General features: G+C 41.8%; 1 protein-coding gene across 2 annotated transcripts in view; it reads right to left on the bottom strand.

Moving 5' to 3' along the window:
- Positions 1-21,757, bottom strand: part of Otud7b (OTU deubiquitinase 7B) — a 61,528-nt gene that overhangs the window by 7,105 nt on the left and 32,666 nt on the right. For both annotated transcript variants that reach the window (XM_057793132.1, XM_057793131.1), the window contains 9 exons: positions 17,143-17,331; positions 16,035-16,262; positions 13,817-13,918; positions 13,090-13,217; positions 4,068-4,180; positions 3,259-3,386; positions 2,494-2,643; positions 1,896-2,010; positions 633-717 (listed from right to left, as the gene is read on the bottom strand). In XM_057793132.1, the coding sequence (XP_057649115.1) occupies positions 633-717; positions 1,896-2,010; positions 2,494-2,643; positions 3,259-3,386; positions 4,068-4,180; positions 13,090-13,217; positions 13,817-13,918; positions 16,035-16,262; positions 17,143-17,331 (1,238 nt within the window). The remainder of the gene's footprint in view (positions 1-632; positions 718-1,895; positions 2,011-2,493; positions 2,644-3,258; positions 3,387-4,067; positions 4,181-13,089; positions 13,218-13,816; positions 13,919-16,034; positions 16,263-17,142; positions 17,332-21,757) is intronic.

The raw sequence follows: 21,757 nt of genomic DNA, 5'->3' as shown, positions 1-21,757 counted from the left end.
GCCTCAGTTTCCCAAAATACTGGGACTAAGGGTATTTGCTACTTTGCCGAGCTGGAAATTTTTCTGCAATACCAGTATGCTCATCATTACAAGTCTGTCTACGTCCAATTCTGTTCAGAATTCGTTTCAAGGAAGCCTTAACTAAGCACAAACGCCCAGGCCTGAGCACTGCTTTTGTAGATTCCATCTGCGGAGTTCACAGCTTTGCCTCTGCTCCTGAACTTGTGACCAGGAATCTTTGGCTCTCTTTCTGGTGCCCAAAAAAGATCTATCCAAGGAGTGAGGGGCAGGACACAGAAATGACAATCTCAAGTTATTTAGAGGAAAAAGAAGAAAGGTTTCTTAAGGAGTGTAGGTTAGTATTAGGAAGCAGTCTGGAACCAGGCATGTCACTCAGTGGTGAAGCACACACCAGCAGGTAGAGGTCCTGGGTTCAATCTCCACGGAGTCAAAGAGTAAAATAAATAAGGAAGCAGAGAGTGACTGACTGGAGACAGAGAGGAGGAGGGCATGCTCTGACGTCATCATCAACTGTACTACAACAGATTTCTAACTGAGCTCACGGGCTCTCCTTGTTCTTCCTGTCACTGACAGTGAGGACACAAAGGGCTGTGGGTGGGAGCAGCCTTCACCTGTGCATCAGATGACAATGGAATCCACTTCACATTCATATAGCTATGTAGCAGATGTAATTTGACCTCCAGGGACAGAATTATACTGTGAAAAGGAGGGAAGAAAATTAAACAGCTATTACTTCAAAGGCAAGCAGTCCTTTGGAAAGGACTCAACAGTGTCCAGATACCAGACAGCAGTCATTGTCACTGCTGTGACATCATTTGGCAGATTCTGACAACCAAGTGAGGACTATAGCTTTTGGTTTTCCTTTTGTTTTAATGGAAGGGACTCATGTAGTCTGGGCTGGCCCTGAACTTGCAGTGATTCCCCTGCCTCAACCTCCTGAGTGCCACGTGGGATGTGACCCACCCACAATGCTCAGTTCTAAGGACTTTTTTTTTTAAGTACTAGACTTGGGGGCTGGAGAGATGGCTCAGCAGTTAAGACTGCCTGCTCTTCCAAAGGTTCTGAGTTCAATTCCCAGCAACCACATGGTGGCTCACAACCATCTGTAATGAGATCTGGTGCCCTCTTCTGGCCTGCAGGCATACATGCAGACAGAATACTGAGAATACTGTACACAGAATAAATAAATAAATCTTTAAAAAAAAATAAAGTACTAGACTTTAAAATCAAACCCTCTCAGGCAGCTCCCAAAGGGAGGCACTGGGTAAAATGTAAGGGACCTGGGAGAAGATGCTACCAGACCACAAGGAGGCAGCTTTGAGAAGCAGATGAGGAAGAACACATCTTCCTTGCTATCTAAACACCAAAAAGAAATTTAGGAGCAGACTATTTTGGTCACTTGTTTAAAATTCCTCTGTGTTGGCTTAGAATCAAAAGGAATTAGCTGGGCAGTGGTGGCGCCTGCCTTTAATCCCAGCACTTGGGAGGCAGAGGCAGGCAGATCTTTGTGAGTTCAAGGCCAGCCTGGTCTACAAGAGCTAGTTCCAGGATAGGCTCCAAAGCTACAGAGAAACCCTGTCTAAAAAAAACCGAAGTGGGGAGGAGAATCAAATGGAATTTGGGTGTCTTGCTTTTCTGAGCACTGTTTGAGGATTCTGGGATGTATCGGCAGGAACATTTGTCCTGCTCTAAGAAAAGAAGGAAGACAAAGCAGCTGCAAAAGCCCAATGTCCCAATGCCCGGCCTGCCTTCCGTCTCTCCCCCTTCCCAGTAAGCCTAGACCAAGGATGTGACCGTCCTAGCGTTGTACATGGTCACTGCACGTGGAAGAGAGTGCAGCTACAATGCATATGGAAAGGCTAAACTCGCCTCACCTGGCCAATCGGACATTGTCATTGTCATCTTTGCCCCACTCCCAGCCTTTTCCTGGGTCCACAGCAAAGTGCAGGGGCAGCAGCTTATGCTCTGAATCTGTGAGCGGGATCACAGCTGGGAAGGGAAAAACACGTGTCAAGAAGTCTTTCTGGGAAGCACAGAAGGCAAATGAACACGCATTGACTTCACTGACTCATATGTAGGCCTGTGACAGACTGTAGTTCATCCACCCCAACCCTTAGAAGTACATTCCCCTCACTGAAGGACTTCCCCTCACCACTCAGTACACAATTTAGCCTATTAATCTCCTGGACTTTTGCCAGAGAACGAGCCTACTTTCTGCAGACAGGTGCAGCAATGTAGCCCTTAGAAGGCTGGTACCTTAGAACAGACCTTTACTCCAGAACAGGGACAGACACACCTTTTCACCAAACCACCCCCACTTTTTAAAGCTAAAAACTCTTGGCAATATTGTATAGCTTGGTTTAAAAAACAAAAGCTGGCACCGTCTGGACTTGTTTCCTCCTTCTTCGCTACCATTTTCACTTTTGAGTAAAAATAACACAGAGCAAAACCAAGACAGAACTGGACCCTCACCTTGTTCCTTGGCACTGTCCTTCTGCTCCATCGACACAAGCGCAGAAAAGTGAGCCTGGTCATAGGCAAGCACCAGAGGGGATCGGTGACACTGGCTGGCTGGGACCTCCAAGGGGAGATAGATCCCTCCAAATGGAATAGGGGCAAATGCTGCAGGAAACCACGGAGGTTGTCACTAAGGTTAGGCCCTTGGCAGTTGTCTCTCTACCCCACTTCCTGTGTGTCCATGTGGGGGCATGCACACAACTGTTGTGAATGCTAGGTCCCCTGGAGATGCCCAACGTGGGTTCTAGGAACTAAACTTGGGTCCCCACAAGCAGTTCAAGCTCGTAACTGTGGAGTCATCTCTCTAGCCCCTTAATCCCATAATTTTTTTTTTTAAATATTTATTTATTATGTATACAATATTCTGTCTGCGTGTATGCCTGAAGGCCAGAAGAGGGCACCAGACCTCATTACAGATGGTTGTGAGCCACCATGTGGTTGCTGGGAATTGAACTCAGGACCTTTGGAAGAGCAGGCAATGCTCTTAACCGCTGAGCCATCTCTCCAGCCCCCCTTAATCCCATAATTGAATTGAGCACCCATCCCAATTAATCCCAACAGCTTTCATTTGAATCTCTTGAGAATTTTCCACTATTTTAAGTCCCCACCCACCCCAAAGGTCTGTATATCTCCTTGTCTGTCTTTCTGTTCTGTCCAGCCAAAGTCTCTGTAAACAGGACAATCTGGAGGTGGAATGACAGGACTGGCCGGCTGACTCACCTTCCCCGCCGGAGTCCCTCAGCATGGTGTCTGCCACGACCACTATAGGCCTCTTGAGCACATGAGCGAGAACAAAGACATGGAATTCCTCTAGGCTCTCATATACTGGCTCCTCTGAACTCTCCACTCTACAGTTACAGGAGATGAGAATGGAGGAGGCACAGCAGAAGGGAGAAAAAGAAACAAGAGTTGTGAGACCAGCTCCAAAGTGAGGGGAAGGAATGCCCTGCAGATTGTGTTGGGGCGCATGGTTGAATCTACTCCCACTTTACCAATCAGGAAGTCCAAGAAAAAGGCATGGGGTTCAAATGGAAGTAAGGGGCTGGAGACAAGGATAAAGGATAAAGGAGCTTGCCATCATGCCTAACGACCTAATTCAATCTCTGAGACTCACACTGCAGACAGTGGAAAGTGCTGGTTCCTGGTACTGTTTTCTGACCTCACCACTCCTCCACCCATGCACACACATACAAAATAAACATTCAACAATCTGGAAGTGATCCTCATCTCTTAATACTCACCCTTAATATTCAACTCCCATGTCTCTCTATCCAAGATCCAGTACATAAACTCACAGCTCCATCCTGCTTTCCTGACCACCACAATCCACACAGCAGACACGTCATGGGAGAGACCTCCATCTACTCGGCAGCTTAACTAAAGTTTATAAAATGTGTTCTTGTTATTACTTAGCTTCACCTGTTCACTGGCTGGATCAACTCCATCTCCTGTGTGGCTCTTGCAGCTCCTGCATGTCTACCTACCACTGTATTCCCACACTCCTGGCCTGGAGTATTGCAAACACTTACCCACCACCACTGGTTCCATTGGTACCTAGATGCATTCTGGGTTCACTTGAGGCAAGCTTGATCAACTCATTCCATTCCTTCTGCCATTCATCTTCAGTATACACCAGTCCTGACTATGAAAGAAATTGTACAGTAATGAAGGCACACCAGGTAACCAGAGGTTAGGTTCGAAAGGCAATAGCCATCCCAACCCAACCCTTCCAGTGTCACGCCACTCTTTATTCTCTGAGCACTTGGTTTAGACCCATAAAATCGGTTGGCTGGTTTTGAGACAAGGTCTCACTGTATAGTTCTGGCTGTCCTGGAACTCCCTATGTAGACCAAGCTGACCTGCCTTGGCCTCTGCAATGCTGGGACTAAAGGCACATCACCATGCCCTATCTCATTTCTTTCTTTCTTTTTTTTTGTTTTTTGTTTTGTTTTGTTTTTTTCGAGACAGGGTTTCTTTGTGGCTTTGGAGCCTGTCCTGGAACTAGCTCTTGTAGACCAGGCTGGTCTCGAACTCACAGAGATTCACCTCCCTCTGCTTCTCAAGTGCTGGGATTAAAGGCGTGCGCCACCACCACCCGGCTTCTCATTTCTTTCTGAAACAGAATCTTTTGTATTGTCATTGAATTAGCTGTATATTGAGGCTGGCCTTACAATTCTGGTCCTCCTGCACCTGTCTCCCAAATGCTGGGATTAGAGGAACACGCTGCCATGTCTAGTAATCTCACGTCTTAATCTTCTGTTCCTTTCTCACGTGTTGCAATCTGACTCCTAGTTCTGCTCTCTCTGCTACTACCCCGTCCACACAAGGCGCATCACCTGGCTGACTAAACTGACAGTCGGTGGGCTCTGGCTCTCTTTTCAGTCTTTGAGTACTTTCCTCTTTGAGTGTTCTAGTTTAGCTTCCACACCACTACCTTCTCTTATTCTCTGAACTCTCCTTACCACAAAACTGGGGTTTGGGTAACCATTTGAGCCTTGCTTTCCTCTGATGACTCCACTTAGGTGCTCAGGACTCCAGAGTCAGCCCTCTCCCAATTCCTTTTCATTTTTTGTTCTACACCTGTCTACAAAAAAAAAAAAAAAAAAAAAAAAAAAAAAAAAAAAAGCAACCTATCCAAAGCAACTTTAAATTCTATTATTTTAGAATTTAAAGTCCTGTCTCCTCACATACTCATTCTTCTTCTGATATTTCTACCTATCGAACAGCACCACCTATCACCCAGATACCCAGACTAAGACCCAGAGAGTTGGCTGAGGTTCCTCTTCCTTCACTCACCTCACGCCTACATGCCTCTGTCAACACTACTAAGCACGCCGTGCAATGCGGCGCTCTCTGCTTTTCTGAATTCTTCAGATCCATTCTTATTAAGTTACTGCATTTTCCCCCAGTGATCAAAATCTAATGCCTTGTTTCCTGAGAAGACATTCTAAGAATCTTTACTACCCGTGGTAAACAAAGCCTACCTCCTGTACCCACCCCTTCTCTGCACTGGTCTTCTGTTGCATAAAGTCTAATTGGTCTTAATAATCAAAACCCAGAGCCAGATATGAGGCAAATGTTGAAAGATCAGAGAAACAAAGGAGCAAACCACAGCCAACACTTACTTTGCTAACTCCTCAGCCAAAAAAGGGCCAAGCTCCTGTCTCCTCCCACCTTATACTCCTCTCTCTGTCCAGCCATAACACTTCCTGTCTGTCTGTACAGACCTCCAGACCTCTGTGGTTAACTAGTGGCTAGCGTTGTCCTCTGATCTTCAAGCAAGCTTTATTTGTTAGAGCACAAACAAAATATCACTATATTTCCCTTTTTTGTCTAAAATAAAAAAGGTTATAACAATATAAGAAAAACTATATACAATAAGTATAATAACTATATACAATATATACAGGCAATAACAACAATGTCTGATCCATTAGCAATTGACAAATTGAGAGAAAATACTCCATAACTATCCTGTCTTGATGAGTCCAAAAGGTTGTACCTAATTCACTATCTATCCTAACTTGTATTACCAACCCAAAGTTATCTGTTTATATCTTTCAACCTTATATACTTAACACCTCATTTGTAAGTTTCTTTTCTGAATTTGTTAACAAGGAAAACTATACTTATTGTACCAACGTGGAACTCTCAAGTTTCCACATAAGACCTGAGAAAGCTTGGGGAGGGGGGAAGGAGGTTTTGAAATGCATAAACTTTGTGTCTCTCATGTAGGCCATGGCGCAGAGACAGCACAGCATTCAGGCTGGAACACAGCACGGCAGATTCCCACCACAGTACACAAAGGTGTCTCCAAGCCACAGAGAGCACTGCATGGTGAAATTAGCTTTTACTCATATAGACAAAATGTTTATGGCCAGCATGCTACAGGCTGCCTGATGGTGGCATGGACCTGCTGCTTCCCACGGGCGGTGACCTTACCTCCGCCATGTTGGAAAGCCAATAGGGCAGAGCCAACAGTCTAAGCTGTCATGTTGATCCTAGCCATGCCTGCTTAGTATTTTAAAAATTCTCCAGATCAGAAAATGATTACAGATACACAATAAAAACAGATTCAGGGAAAGAAAGAAAACAAACAAACAAACCTCTAAATAAGTCACAACATGTTTAAACAATGTACACAGGCTTAAGAAAGAAAGAAAATGGGAATAGACAGTTATAATTTAAAAAAATAAAATTAAAGTCTTTAAAGAAACAGTAAAAAATAATGTAAAGAAAAATAAATCACATAAAGATGGAAAATCACAGAGGGTCTGGATTATGTATACTATTACGTTTTCTTTGAAATTTTGGCTGTTAATGAGCTAACTACAGAGAGACATTTGATTGTGGGGGCTGCTAAGCTAAACCAACATGCAGATATCTTGACTTCAAAATATGGGAAAAGATGTTCTGCTTTTGTTTCCACAGGTGACAAGAGGCTGTGGATTCCTTTCAAGTTACCATGGTTTAATTGAGCAAGACCTCCCAAGAGGTCTCCAATGGGAGTGATGGCCCAGGTGATCCAACATCCAAAACAGTTTCCAGGCTGCTGGCTGAGATGGACCAACCACACAAAATACCCCAGTTAGGGTATTCTAAATTTTCTCAAGTATCCCATGAGATTACCAACACCCCCAATCAGCCAGAAGTAATATAAAAAACTACGCCTAAATTCCCAAAATGTTATTTATGAATGTTTTCATTTAAAGGGGGTTGGTTATTAACGATCATAGTCAATCTCTTTCTAAAGAAAAAAGGAGGATATGATATAAAAACAATTTTTTAAAAGGTAGATTATTAAATCTACTTTAATACAAAAACAACTGTTAACCTCAAAATACATTGGTATATATTTTGGTTTACTGGTATAAATTTAAGGTCAATTTTGTATATTTCTATATGTATATTTCTATTCTCGTTTAAAGTATTATGTTTATGTAGTTCATTTAAAATATAATGTATAGGTAAAAAATACAAATGAATAGTCATCTATCATAGTCAAATATCACATTAGTCAGGTTGTGTAGAGATGAAGAGATAGGTAATCTTCAAACACTTCAAAGACCTATAGAATACGGCATTTAAAATGTTTTAATAAACTTAGAATTTTTTGGATGTGAAACATCTGCTCCTTATGGAGTTTGCTTTCAATGTGGTGAGACAAGACATTTGGGCAAGAAACTGTTCTTTACTGGACTGTTTAACAAGATGCTATATAAATTGAACATGCAGGACCCATAGGAAAATGACTGCTGAACTTGCCAAGACAAGGTGAGACAGTCCTTCAGGGTTCCTGCTTGATGAAAGAGTCTGCCAGACATTCTACAAGACACAGAAGAAAGTGATGAATTTTGCAAAAATAAGCAGGACAGTCCTTCAAATTTCCTGCTTCACTGAGAAATCTGCCAGATACTCGAGGCCTATAGGCTGAAGATGGAGGCCCCAACATTGCAGAAGAACTTTGGACAACTGTCCATGAAGTCAGATATCTCTGTCATTTCTAGAGTTTGGGAAAATGCTTACAATGCACTTCCTGTTTGATTAGGTAATATTAGATCCTTCTGGGATCTTTGATTGAGTTGAAGACTAAACAGTTATAATTATAGTTTTCCTTAGTTAAGATAAAAGATAAATATAAAACTTTAGACTCACAAAGATAAAACAGATGGAGTATTTAATTTTGTCAAATACAAATAGACTAAATATTTTAACTGCAATTCTTGCTTGATAACTGTTTTGTTATATGTAATCTTATTATATTAAAGTTAAAACCTTCCTTTTTAATTAGACAGAAAAGGGAGATGATATGGGATGCCCCTCTGTATGCTGTGAATATGTTTTATTTTATTACCACTGGTTAATAAAGAAGCTGCTCTGGCCTATGGCAGAGGAGAATATAGCTAGGCAGGAAATCCAAGCAGAGAGAGCGGGAGAAAGAAGATGGAGTCAGAGAGATGCCAGCAGTCGCTGGAGGAGTAAGAGGCCAGAACATTATTAGTAAGCCACAGGGCAGGTAGCAATACAGAGATTACTAGAAATGGGTTAATTTTTATGTAGAGCTAGTCAGTAAGAAGCCTGAGCCATTGGCCAATTATAATTAATATTAAGCCTCAGAATGATTATTTCCTAAGTGGCTGTGGAGATCAGTCCAGAGGGACTGGGTACAGAGACAGTCTCCAGCCACAGTCTCCCCACTATCAGGGCTGCTCCTGAAAAGCACTGCCTCGCACTCTGATTGTTTACCATACGTATTCCTCCTGCCTGTAATGACCACTCCCAGTGTGCCTGGTGAACAATCCCTCACCCTTCATAGCAAAGCTCTCCTCTGAGTCTTCCCCAGGACAGTCCCTCCTTCCTGTGGATGTCTCCTCACCTGTTCTATAGAACTCTATTAGAGACACCATGTCTGAGTCAGGTGTAGTGGCGCACACCTCTACCTGCAGGAAGAAGAGACAGGCAGATCCCCGAGGGTGCCAAGTCAACTGAGGTTACCAGTGAGACTGAAAAATCAACAGGAAACAAGACACTACACTATGTCTGTTTTGCTCTATATCTTTAAATGTCCATTTTATTCTAGTGTTCTATAAGAATCATGTTTTATGCAACATGGCCCAGTGCCTATTATATGATCAATAATCAATAAATCCATGCTAAGTGAAGTTATAATTTTTATTAAAGGATTATGTATAGCAATACAAATAATTTGCTTTATTTTCTTGCTTTTTGAGACAAGGTCTCACTGGGTAACTCACAGTAAGCCTCCTGACAGACATGCCTTGACATCTAGCCAAATGACTTTAAGATATATTGGCTTTAGGGGTTGGGAATGCAGCCTAGGTGGCGAAGTGCTTGCCTAGCATTAACGAAGCCCTGATTTTTATTTGCAGTATCAGATAAACTGGGTATAGTGGTATACTCCAATAATTATGGACAATCCTGGCACTCAGGGGATGATGAGACGTTTAAGATCATTCTCAGCTACAAAGTAAGTTGGAGGCCAGACTGGGCTAACTGAAACTCCGTATTGGAGAGAGAGAGAGAGAGAGAGAGAGAGAAGAAAAGGCTTTAGGACACGTGATGATTTGATTTTGAGAGATTAAGTTTATCTTATCAGTATATTTTGTTTCGCATTAAAACTGAATTTCGCCAGATGAATCTAAAACTTAAGGAAATGCTCAACATCCTTAGCCACCAGAGAAATGCAGATTAAAAGAATTCTTAAATCCCATCTTACACCTGTAAGAATGGCCAAGATCAAAAACACTGATGACAACTTATGCTGGAGAGGATGGGGACAAAAGGAACACTCCTGCATTGCTGGTGGGAGTGTAAGCTGGTACAGCCACTTTGGATGTCAGTGTGGCAATTTCTCAGAAAATTAGGAAACAACTTACTTCAAGACCCAGAAATACCACTTTTGGGTATATACCCAAAGCATGCTCAATTGTGCCACAAGGACATGTGCTCAACTATGTTCATAGCAGCATTATTTGTCATAGCCAGAACCTAGAAACCACCTAAATGCCCTTCGACCAAAGAATGAATAAGAAAAATGTGGTACATTTACACAATGGAGTATCACACAGCGGGGAAAAATAATGACATCTTGAAATTTGTGGGCAAATGGATGGACCTAGAAAACATTGTATTGTGTGAGGTAACCCAGACGCAGAAAAGACAGATATATGTACTCACTCATAAGTGGCTTTTAGACATAAAGCAAAGAAAAACCAGCCTACAAATCACAATCCAGAGAAGCTAGACCACAAATGGGACCCTAAGAGGGAGACATACACTGCTCAACTACATCCTGACAGCACATATGCGACCACCATGGGCACATGAGCAGCACCAGAACAAATGGAGGGCTAGAGCTATGCTGAGAATACTTTAATAAAAATGCAAAGCAATTTGCAAACTATAAAATACTACCACAGACTTCAGATGAAAATGAAGAGGACAATACAGAAGTTATATATGGAATGCTCATGCCATTTTCATACACATCTAGGAGGACCTGCTCTGATTCCTCCTCTCCCTATCACCTAGTTCTGCTGGTTCTGGGCTTTCTGAGACAGGCTTTCTCTGTAGCCTTGAGTATCCTGGAACTCACCCTGTAGATCAGTCTGGTCTCTGCCTCCTGAGTGCTAGGATCAAAGATGTGCACCACCACTGCCTGGCTTTTCTTTTTTAAAATATTAATTATTTTATGCATGTATTTTGCCTGCATGTATGTATGTGCACCACATGCTTGCTAGTGATCAGTGAGGTCAGAGGAGGGCACTGTTTCCCTGGAACTGGAGTTATGGACAGCTGTGAGTCAGCAGAGCTCTTCCACAAGAGCAAGTGCCCTTAACAGCTGAGCTCCTCTCCAGCCCCTCGGCTTCCTGTTTCAATACACACAGCCACTAGGTGGCAGACGCTCCCAACAAGTTTTACCATCAATATAAGAAGAAACAGGAAATAATGAGTATCTTAAAACTCAAGTATCTCAGGTCATCTCCTTCCTGCGCCCAAGGTAAGGGATAAAGTCATCAAAGTTCAAGCAAGACAATCATGAATGACACATTTCCAGTGGGAGACTTTCGTTATGCCACCAAAGGAATAAAAGGATTGCTCCTTCACTAGCCTCTAGTCTATGCACACATGCCCCAAAAGGAAGAGCAGAAAACATAGAAAGGAACTTAGCTACTTCTGCTTCTCCTGGATAAACAGTTCCAGAATCTAATTCTATCTTTAAAGTAACTATAATAGGCTTAATAGTCATAATTGAGATCTACACAGCAAGTTCCAGGACAGCCAGGGTTGTTAAATAGAGAATCCCTGTCTCGAAAAACAAAAACAAAACAAAAATCCATCATTAATTTCTTATATATTATATAAAAGTAATCACAATATCAGCCAAATCTCTGAACAGTAATATTTAAATTGCAAGTATCTTTTTACATGTTTTAATCAAACCAAAGCTAAGTATATGAAGAACAAAGTTGTAGACTATTAAAAACATTCAAGCATTTACACAAGAATTAAAAACATGGGGCTGGAGAGATGGCTCAGCGGTTAAGAGCATTGCCTGCTCTTCCAAAGGTCCTGAGTTCAATTCCCAGCAACCACATGGTGGCTCACAACCATCTGTAATGAGGTCTGGTGCCCTCTTCTGGCCTGCAGGCATACACACATACAGAACATTGTATACATAATAAATAAATAAATAAATAAATATATAAATAAATAAATAAATAATCTTTAAAAAAAAAAAAGAATTAAAAACATGGGTGGCAAGCAGTTAAGGGTACTTGCTACTAACCCTGAAAACCTGTTCAATCTCCAGACCCCACACTGTGGGAGCAAATTGTTTCATACAAGTTGTCTTCTGACTTCCACATGTGTGGCATGGCACACACACATTCACATATAATAAACCTTTTTTTTTTTTTTAAGAATTAAGAAGAAGCTGAAAATAGTGATTTACCCATATCCTAGCAATTGGGAAGCTGAGGCAGAAGAACTGCTGCAAAATCAGTGCCAGCCTGGACTAAGTAGTGAGTCCCAGGCTAGCCTGGGTTACCAGAGTAAGAGCCTGGCTAAGGAGAAAAGGGAAGAGGAAAGAGGGGGAAGAAGAAGTGTGAGAAGGGAAGAACAGGGGGTGAAGGAAGAGAGGGGAGGGAAAGAGAAGGGGAGAGAAGGATTCAAAATTAATCTAGGGCAGGTGAGATAACTCTGTAGATAGAGGCACTTACCACCAAGCTTGATGATTTGAATTTTGATCCCTGGAATCCACACAGTGGAAGGAGAGAACCAACTCCCACAAGTTGTCCTCTGACCTCCACATACACATTGTAGTAATGTATGCAGCCCCCCAACAGATGGATGGATGGATGTATGGATGGATGGATAATCTAGCCTAATAATACAAAATGAAGTACAAAAATCCTATGAAATTGCCGGGCGGTGGTGGCGCACGCCTTTAATCCCAGCACTTGGGAGGCAGAGGCAAGCGGATCTCTGTGAGTTCGAGACCAGCCTGGTCTACAAGAGCTAGTTCCAGGACAGGCTCCAAAACCACAGAGAAACCCTGTCTCGAAAAACCAAAAAAAAAAAAAAAAAAAAAAAATCCTATGAAATTGAAGCCAGGCGGTGGTGGCGCACGCCTTTAATCCCAGCACTCAGGAGGCAGAGGCAGGCAGATCTCTGTGAGTTCGAGGCCAGCCTAGTCTACAAGAGCTAGTTCCAGGACAGGCTCCAAAGCTACAAAGAAACCCTGTCTCGAAAAAAAAAAAAAATCCTATGAAATTATCATAGCGCATTAAAAAAACAAAGCAAAACAAAAACCCTTCCACTAAGAACTACTGAGTATCTGTAAAAGGCGCAATGTTAGAAACCACAGGTTTCTCTCGCAGGTACAGGCCTCGATTAGCTGGTCTTAGTAGATAAGAAGGCACTTGTCCTGTGGCAATTCCTGCATTTTCTGTGAGTTTCGGAAGCACACAGGAAGACACAATCCAGCACTAGGAGACTCTGGAAACAGCTCCCACCCAGCTCACCCACCTCTTTATTCTGCTGTGTCTGCTGCCACCTCCAGCGTCTTCTCAAGGCTTCCTTCTCGATACCCTTCTCCATTAGTGCATACAAAGCTTTCCTCAGCACCAAGTCTCTATCATGGAAACCCCACATCCCTGTGGGAAGAAAGCAAGGCATAGGACACTGTCTTAATTCAGCCCCACTTACTAATCCAGCCTTTGTTTTGTGATGACAGGGACCAAACCCAGGGCCTCAAAAAAGGATGGGGGGATAGAATACATTCCCCAAACTCCTGAAAGGAAGCCTTTACTCCTCAGCAAATCTAACAAACCAAACACAACAGCCAGTAAGACTGGCATGGCACCACGACCATCAGCATCAGAGCTCATGAAATAGCCAGAAAATGGGGACCCCTTCCAAAGCTAAGAACAAATATATGGAGTTGTTAGTCCGAAGTCAGTGTCACAAGGACCAAGTAGAAGAATAATCAAATATAATGTTGCCACCATACATGTATATAGCCACACAAACTTTGCTGACTATGCTCATTACTCCTAGGGCTCAGCTCAGAATGGAGCCTAAACCAGCCCTGTGCTTGTCCATCTCTAAGGACAACAAGCCAAGTCAAGGCTTGCCCATCTCTCTAAGTCTGCTGTGAGCCATCACTTGACCTGAGATGAAATCCTACACGTGATGATGTTTGGCTCAATTGCTTTCTCTCTACAGGGGAGGGAGGACCATTTTTAAGACTCACCAAGAGAGGCTGCATGCAGGAGGCAGTTCCCATCTCCAGTAGTTGCTAAAGGAAGCAGCCTCTGACAGGTGGAGTCCACACTGACCCACCAATTCAAACGCCCTACAGACACGACAGTAGGAGAAAAGGAGAGAAGTGGATTAAGAAGACAGCCCGGAATAAAACTACTCTTTTTCCCCTTGAGATGGGTGTATTGCTACACATGATCCTTCTGCCTAAGCCTCCCAATAGAGATACTGCATGCTCTGTATTACTATTGTTGTTATTATTTATTATAATAATTTTGAAACATGATCTCATGAAACATGACGGGCCTTGAACTACTGATACATCTGCCTCTGCATCCTTAGTGCTGAGATTATAGAAACACAACATTAAGTCCAGCCTCTGTGACTCTCTATATAGTCTTTCTTACAGTTAGAATGTATAGGGATGACTGGTTAGATCAGTGGTCTTAAGGAGGGACAGTTTTGTCTCATGGGATCATTAGCCAATGTATGAAGATATGTCTATTTGTCACAACTGGTAGGGAGGTACATACTTCTGGTATCTAGCACACAGAGACCAGAGAGAACATTATATTATATTATAAACATAAAATAATGCTCAAGGTAGCATGTACAACAAAGAATTAATCTGGCACCAAAAGTCAATAGTGCTCAGACTGAAACTGTTAGCTACTTTGTTTGAATCCTTCACTCTGGCAAAAAGACTGGTAAATACACTGGAAGCAAAGCTCAACTTAACTGAATCATAAACAAAAGAAAAACTATGTATGGTATATGTCTGTATCATTCAGCACTCTGCAGGTATGCAGTGTGACATCAAAAAGAAAAAGTACATAAAGCATTCAAGTAAAGCAGACTCAACTGTGAACGACAATCTCACAATTGCCGAGTCAGGACTTACAGGAGGGAGCTAGTTTACAAACGACCCTTAAAATTGTGTTTCCTTGAGCAATTAAAAGTCTACAAAAGGTAAAACGGCTTATAATTTCACTAGCCCAGATAACTTGCTAGCTTCTAAAGAGAGTTATAGTTAAGATAGATGGATATGAAATGAAAAAGCTCCCTTTCCATGTCCCCACTTCCAACCTCCAATTTTCCTTCCATTAGAACTGAAAATCTTTTTTAATATTTATTTAAGTTACGTGTATGAGTGTTTTATCTGCATGTATGTCTATGTCCCACAAGAATGCCTGTGCCCTCAGAGGTTAGAAGAGGGCACTGGCTCTCCTGCAAGTAGAGTTATAGACAACTTCAGGCTTACATGTGAGTACCGAAACAAAACCTGTGTCCCTGGAAGAACAGATTCTGAGCCATATCTCTAGCCCCCTTGAGGATTTTTTTTTTCCCATTTTTGAGAAAGGTCTCAATAGGTAGTGATAGCTAGCCTGGAGCTTGCTGTGTAGACCAGGTAGATCAGATGGGCCTCTTCTGTCTCTAGAATGCTGAAATTAAATAAAGGAACACACCACTAAGCCTGGCCTTTTTCAATTTCCACAACCACCATGAGGATATTCTAACACATAAGTTCTTCCCAGAACCGCCAACTACCATACTGTTTTACAGGAGCTAATTTTTTAAAAATTACACTTAGTGTGTGAGTGCATAAGCAATGGCACATGTGTACATGTCACAGTACCTGTCTGGCAGTGAGAAGACAACCTGTGGGAGTCAGTTTTCTTCTTCACAGTGTGAGTCCCAAGGATCAAACGCAAGTCATCAATCCTTGGTGGCAGATGTCTTTATCCACTGAGCTATCTTGCTGACCCAAACTAATTTTAATGCTAATTTAAAATGAACTCAATTGTAAAGGTAAATAAATGTGGAGAAAAGTCATAGATGTGACTCTCAGTGCATCATCTATAGTCTTGGTCCTCTGTGTTTGCAAAGGTGCTCCATGGCCAATTATAATCAGTCATATTTGTTCATGTGTTGATTTGGGGGCATCAATTACTAAACCCTTCACATACATATCTGGTTTCCCTTCTATTAAATAGGAACTTTCCAAAGTATCTAATGTTTATTCCTGCCCCTCCCCACACACCTGGCTAATTTTCATTCGTTATCTCAGGACACGTATCTGACTGACCCCTATCTCTGACAGTTATCAGATCACACACTTAAAAAAGAGGTTGCTGACGGAGACTGGCCCCTTTCTGTGGCTGCAGGCAGAGACTAGAGGAGACATCACTGAAGAGGAAACACCCACTGACCTGCCTGTTCCAAGGCGACCAGCATGGACTGTTCAATGAGGTCCCTCTCTATGAAGCTTCGGAAGTCTTCTTTGTACACAGTGAGATCTGGAAGCTGGAAGGCACAGATGGGCATTTCCAGGGGGTGCTCACTGCTCCCCCCACCCCCACCATTGGAGGAGACATGGGACCGGGCCAGGGAAACAATGCTGGAACTGGCGTGGGAGATGCCCCTAGACAGGCGTTTTTCTGCAATGAGAAATGGAGTCACCTTAGAATATATGCAACCCATTTTGAGAACTCTCCACAGATGAAGGTGGTAAGAGTACTTGACAGTCTCCAGTCAAGGAAAAACTGTACCTAACCAGCTACTTCTGAACCTCATGGTATTTCTTTTCTTAAGCCAAATACAAATGGGAGAATATACAAAATGGTATTTTTGTAGATACTTACAGTAGTACAAAAACACATTCACCTAACCTTGTTGGGGTTTCCCTGACTTTCCTTTTCCCGATGACCTCATCTTTGACTCCCATTTTTCAACATGAGTGTGAACTGGGTCATTTTTCTAGTGGGAAGAAGAACAAGTAAGAGAAATGGGCTTTCATTTGGTTGGATTTAGCCAAATAATGACTCTAGTAATCCTTAGGGTCTTAGAGGATATAGAAAAGATTTCCATTATAGAAAAGAAAGTGACAGTGTCATCACCAACATCTATATTATTTACTATAACTTTTATTAGTATTCATATTTATCATAAATTTACAGAGACAGTCAAATTTTAATATGCCAGAGAACAAAACAGTAATGTAAACTGCATCCCCAAATCATTTCATATGTTTTAAGTACATAGCACCTGCAATGCCCCAGCCCATGTAACATTAGGAGCAAAATTTGTCAGTATAATATTATGTGTTTGCACAGCTTGAAGTACATGGGTGATTGATTATCACAGGGGATGGGAGCTCTAATGCTATGCAGTTGTCGATGTGAAGCAAGCAGGAACTGTCTCAGCCCATTGTATAGCTAGCTACAAATTACCAGCTGGATTTGATGGGAAGAGAGTTAAGGAGCACACAAACTCTTCCTAATCCACATGCAAAAGCTTAGTCCTCAGTTCAAGCAATACCTTGAACGATGTCATCCTGTCTCTGTAGGACCGGTCGAGAAGGGCGAGTGGGTTCTCTATCAGAACACCCTTTTTCAGGGGTCTTAGAACAACTACTCCCTCCACTAAAGGGTGGGGACAGATTCCCAGCATGGACTTGGCGTAGCTGTTCAAAATCACTGAGGGCAGCACTCACATCCCAGTTCTTTCCTAATAGAAAAAAAAAAATACCATTTTAGTCCTAGAGTATTATGAAACTGGAGAGAGACATAGGAAGACCATTCTAACCACCCTAGCATAACCAAGCAAGCCAGGTATGGCAGCACAAGCTCACAATGCTAGAACTCGAGAGGGTGAGACAGGAGGATCAAAGAATTTGAAGCTAGTCTGGTCTACCTCAGACTCAGTTTCAAAACACCTCATATCAAAAATAAACCTAGTAATGCCAGGCAGTGGTGGGAGATGCCTTTAATCCCAGCAACTCGGGAGGCAGAAGCAGGCAGATCTTGGAGTGAGAGGCTAGCCTGGTCTATACAGGACAGCCAAAGCTATACAGAGAAACCCTGTTTCGAAAAAGCAGATAGATAGATAGATAGATAGATAGATAGATAGATAGATAGATAGATAGATAGATAGATAGATAGATATAAATGAGCCAAGTAAGAACATACTAATAATGCACACCACAATTCTATCAACTTTCTTATCCAACTACTTTAATTTTCTTCAATCTGAAGCACTGATTTTCTTTATTGTCTATTTCCTATGTAAACTATATAATGATACTTTGTCTCTAAACTCAAAGGGCTCTTCAGAGACTTAGTCACTAAAATGAAACTCCTTTTACAGATAAATGAGACAAAGCTTACAGAAGTACCATGACTTGTTCAAAGTCACAGTTAGTTTGCACCGGGCTCATTAGCTGAGGTAGATTCTAGGATGTCTGAAAGCCACCTAACGGTGAAACTCTCCAGTGAAGAGTTTCCAGATATCACAGCACGGAAAGGAGCTGCACTGCTCCTGCTTTACGAACAGCTCTCTATCTCAAAGACTCTATCGCAGCTTTCTGCAGCTAAATTATTTCATACATGTTGGCTGTTTGTGCCTGTGCACTCTAGCTGCTGTAGCCTTGGGCTAGCTTCTCACCGAGCACCCTACACCTCCAATCTACCCAAGGAATCCCATGAGATTTGTTTTTCTAAAGCACCGTTCTAACCATTTTAGCTCTATGTTCAAAATCTTTATGTAATGGTTCATCACTACGCCTTTGCCCACTATTCGAGACTTTCTATGACCTCTCCTATTTCCTAGCCTTTTCTCTGTGCTGTAATTTACTTATTTATGAAAATGTAGATAATAATACTAGCATGCTGTGTAGCCATTTCTTCCAGGTTGGATATGATCATTGCCATCTGACACCCTCTTCTGGCCTTCTTGAATACTAGGCATGCACATAGTACACATACATGTCAGGCACTCACACACAGACATAAAATAAGACCAAAATTTTTTTTTAATTCCCCCTTAGTAGGGAGATGGTAATAAGATTAATGACGTTCATTAGGTCCCTCCTCTGCTCAAGGATATATAAACATTTAAGAATTGGTTCAGCCGGGCGGTGGTGATGCACTCCTTTAATCCCAGCACTCGGGAGGCAGAGGCAGGTGAATCTCTGTGAGTTCGAGACCAGCCTGGTCTACAAGAGCTAGTTCCAGGACAGGCTCCAAAGCCAGAGAAACCCTGTCTCAAAAAACCAAAAAAAAAAAGAATTGGTTCAAAGACGGACTTTTTGGTGGTATAGCTGTCCAGTTTTCCACATGCTTGGCATGCTACCCATGTTCCTAAAGTAACCTCAATAAGTTCTGGTTCAGCAGGCTAATCTTAGTAGAGGTGGCTTTTATAATCTGCTCCCTCTATCGGGGATGGATAGAAATATCCTTCCCCAGAAAAAAGTCATGCAATGCTGTGCCTGAAGCACAGTGCTGTTCTGAAGGTTAAGCGAGTCGAAAGCACATACAACAGTATCTTGTATGCAGATTCCCACATGCATTTACTACTGCTGCCACAGTCTCTATTCTAACCCATGCTTGCTGACTTAATTCCAACACTCTTCAACTCTCTTTCTTCACTCTTTGTTCTAGTCTCCACTTATGTTCTGGTCTCCTTGCTGTTCCTAGACCACACCAAGACTGCTCCCACCAAGGCCTCTCTTGCCTATTCTACTGCATAGAAGACTTTTCTCCAGTGTTATCTACATATGTAAATCTTTGTAAACTTCGGGTATCTGTTCAAATATCGCATTCTTAGTCAGTCCTATGCTGGCTTCCCAGTTTAAAATCACATGCACTCCATACCCTAGAACATACTTTACAATGTGTATCTCCACCATACTTGTTTACTGTTTATCCTGCTGCAACATTAGGGTAGGAACTTTTGTTTGGCACAAGCATCCAAAATAATACCTAGCATCTAGAAGAGAATAAATATTTGCTGAATAAATGGAGAGTATTTTCCCTAAATCAATTCATCTATTAATCTATAGCCTGTTTTAAGAACAGGACCTCCAACTGTCAGGAAAGTACCTTAAAACCATCAGGCCAGCACGGAATGCCAACCATCTCCACCCCAAAACACGTGTGCCCTCTCTTCCTCATGTGTCCCCTAAATCAGTAATAGCATCACAATCCCTGAAAGTCCCAAGCCTTCAGTTTCAGCTCCTCACACTCTCTTCTCCCTCACCATCCCAGTTAATCCTCAGGGTCTAAATATCTCTCACATCCATTCTTTCTTGTCTATTTTTATTGTCTCTGCCCTGACTCAAATCCTCATGATACTTACCTAGTCTCTGGTGTTTTGAAAGGGAGACTCTCTAATAAGACTTTCTAAGTCTCTCTGCTCCTAATCTTTCTTCTTTCTAATTCTTTTACTACAACCAAAGTTAACGTTTTGTTGTTTTGATTTGAGAACAAGGCTAGTCTTAAATTCACAGAGATCCACTTGCATCTCCTGAGTGCTGTGATTATGTGACATTATGCCTCGGAAAGAGTTAACTTTTAAAGAAAAACAGCATGAGAAAGGAGACATCAAAGTTCTTTATTTTTCTAAATTGTACCTTTTTAAAAAGTCACTTATTTTTTATTTTATGTGTATAAATGTTTGGTCTGCATGTATGTGTGTGTATCACATGCTTCCCTGGTGTTCAAGGAAACCAACTAAAGTTGCATAAAGCTATGAGCCACTATGTGAATACTGGGAACTGAACTCAGGTTCTCTGTAAGAGCAGCAAATGCTCAACTACTGAATTATCTCTCCAGCTACTAATTTATATCTAAATCCATCAGCTTCTCTCCCTCTCACCCACACTGTGGTCTAAGTCACCATTATCTCTCACCTGAACTATGGCAATTCTTAGCTGGTTTTATCACTGGCCACCTTCCAATACAATCCTATTGGAATAGCTTGAACACTGAAACTGGAAAAACTATTCTTATTCTATTAAAAACTTCACTTCCAATGAACATAGAAGTCCCTTACTATGGCCAACAAAGGCCCCATATTCTGCTTCTTGTCCACTTAACCAGCTCCCAATCACTGTCTCATCTCTCTCACTATTTCTCTTTACATTACATCCATCTCTCTCTACTCTTAGGGTTGTCTGTAACTACTTCTCCTGGGTAGGCCTTCAGAACATCTTCACTCTCACAGCATGCTCAGCTTTTTTTTATAACATGAGTGTTTATAAAATATAAGAAGTAATTTGTAACATAATCATTAAGAGACACATTCTAAAAAATTGTCAAGGTTCAAATTCTTTTTTTTTTAAATTATTTATTTATTTATTTATTATGTATACAATATTCTGTCTGTGTATGTCTGCAGGCCAGAAGAGGGCGCCAGACATCATTACAGACAGTTGTGAGCCACCATGTGGTTGCTGGGAATTGAACTCAGGACCTTTGGAAGAGCAGGCAATGCTCTTAACTACTGAGCCATCTCCCCAGCCCCAAGGTTCAAATTCTATGTAGCTTCACTGAACCTCAGTTTCAAAGTTATAGCATGGTAGTTGAGAAAATACATCTCAAGTACCTGGCATATGCTAGGCACACTGTACATTTTATAAGAAGATGATTTCATTTTTAATTTTTTCTTAATTTTGAGTGTGTTGTTGCGCTGCGTATAGTATATGTGTGTGTGTGTGTGTGGTGTGTGTGCATACAAGTGTGTATAGAGGTTAAAGCATGTGTGTGGTATATATGTGTGGTGTGTATATACAAGTGTGTAGAGGCTAGAGCTCAAGATCAAGTGTTTTTACTTATGATTATGATTTTAGTGAGCTAATTTAACTTTCTTCTTGGATTATCTGAATATAAACTCATGAAGAAAGCTCTCGAAAACATACAAGGTGGAATTGCTGTTTTGGTTTTTTGAGACAGGGTTTCTCTGTTGCTTTGGAGCCTTATTTATTTATTTATTTATTTATTTATTTATTTATTTATTATGCAGCATTTTTTCCATGTATGCTTGCCAGAAGAGGGCACCAGATCTCATTATAGATGGCTGTGAGCCACCATGTGGTTGCTGGGAATTGAACTCAGGACCTCTGGAAGAGCAGTCAGTGCTCTTAACCTCTGAGCCA

Source organism: Chionomys nivalis, chromosome 18 (assembly GCF_950005125.1).
Source record: "Chionomys nivalis chromosome 18, mChiNiv1.1, whole genome shotgun sequence".
Taxonomy (NCBI): domain Eukaryota; kingdom Metazoa; phylum Chordata; class Mammalia; order Rodentia; family Cricetidae; genus Chionomys; species Chionomys nivalis.
Note: the sequence above shows the minus strand (reverse complement) of the source record. Positions and strands in the feature narration are given on the sequence as shown.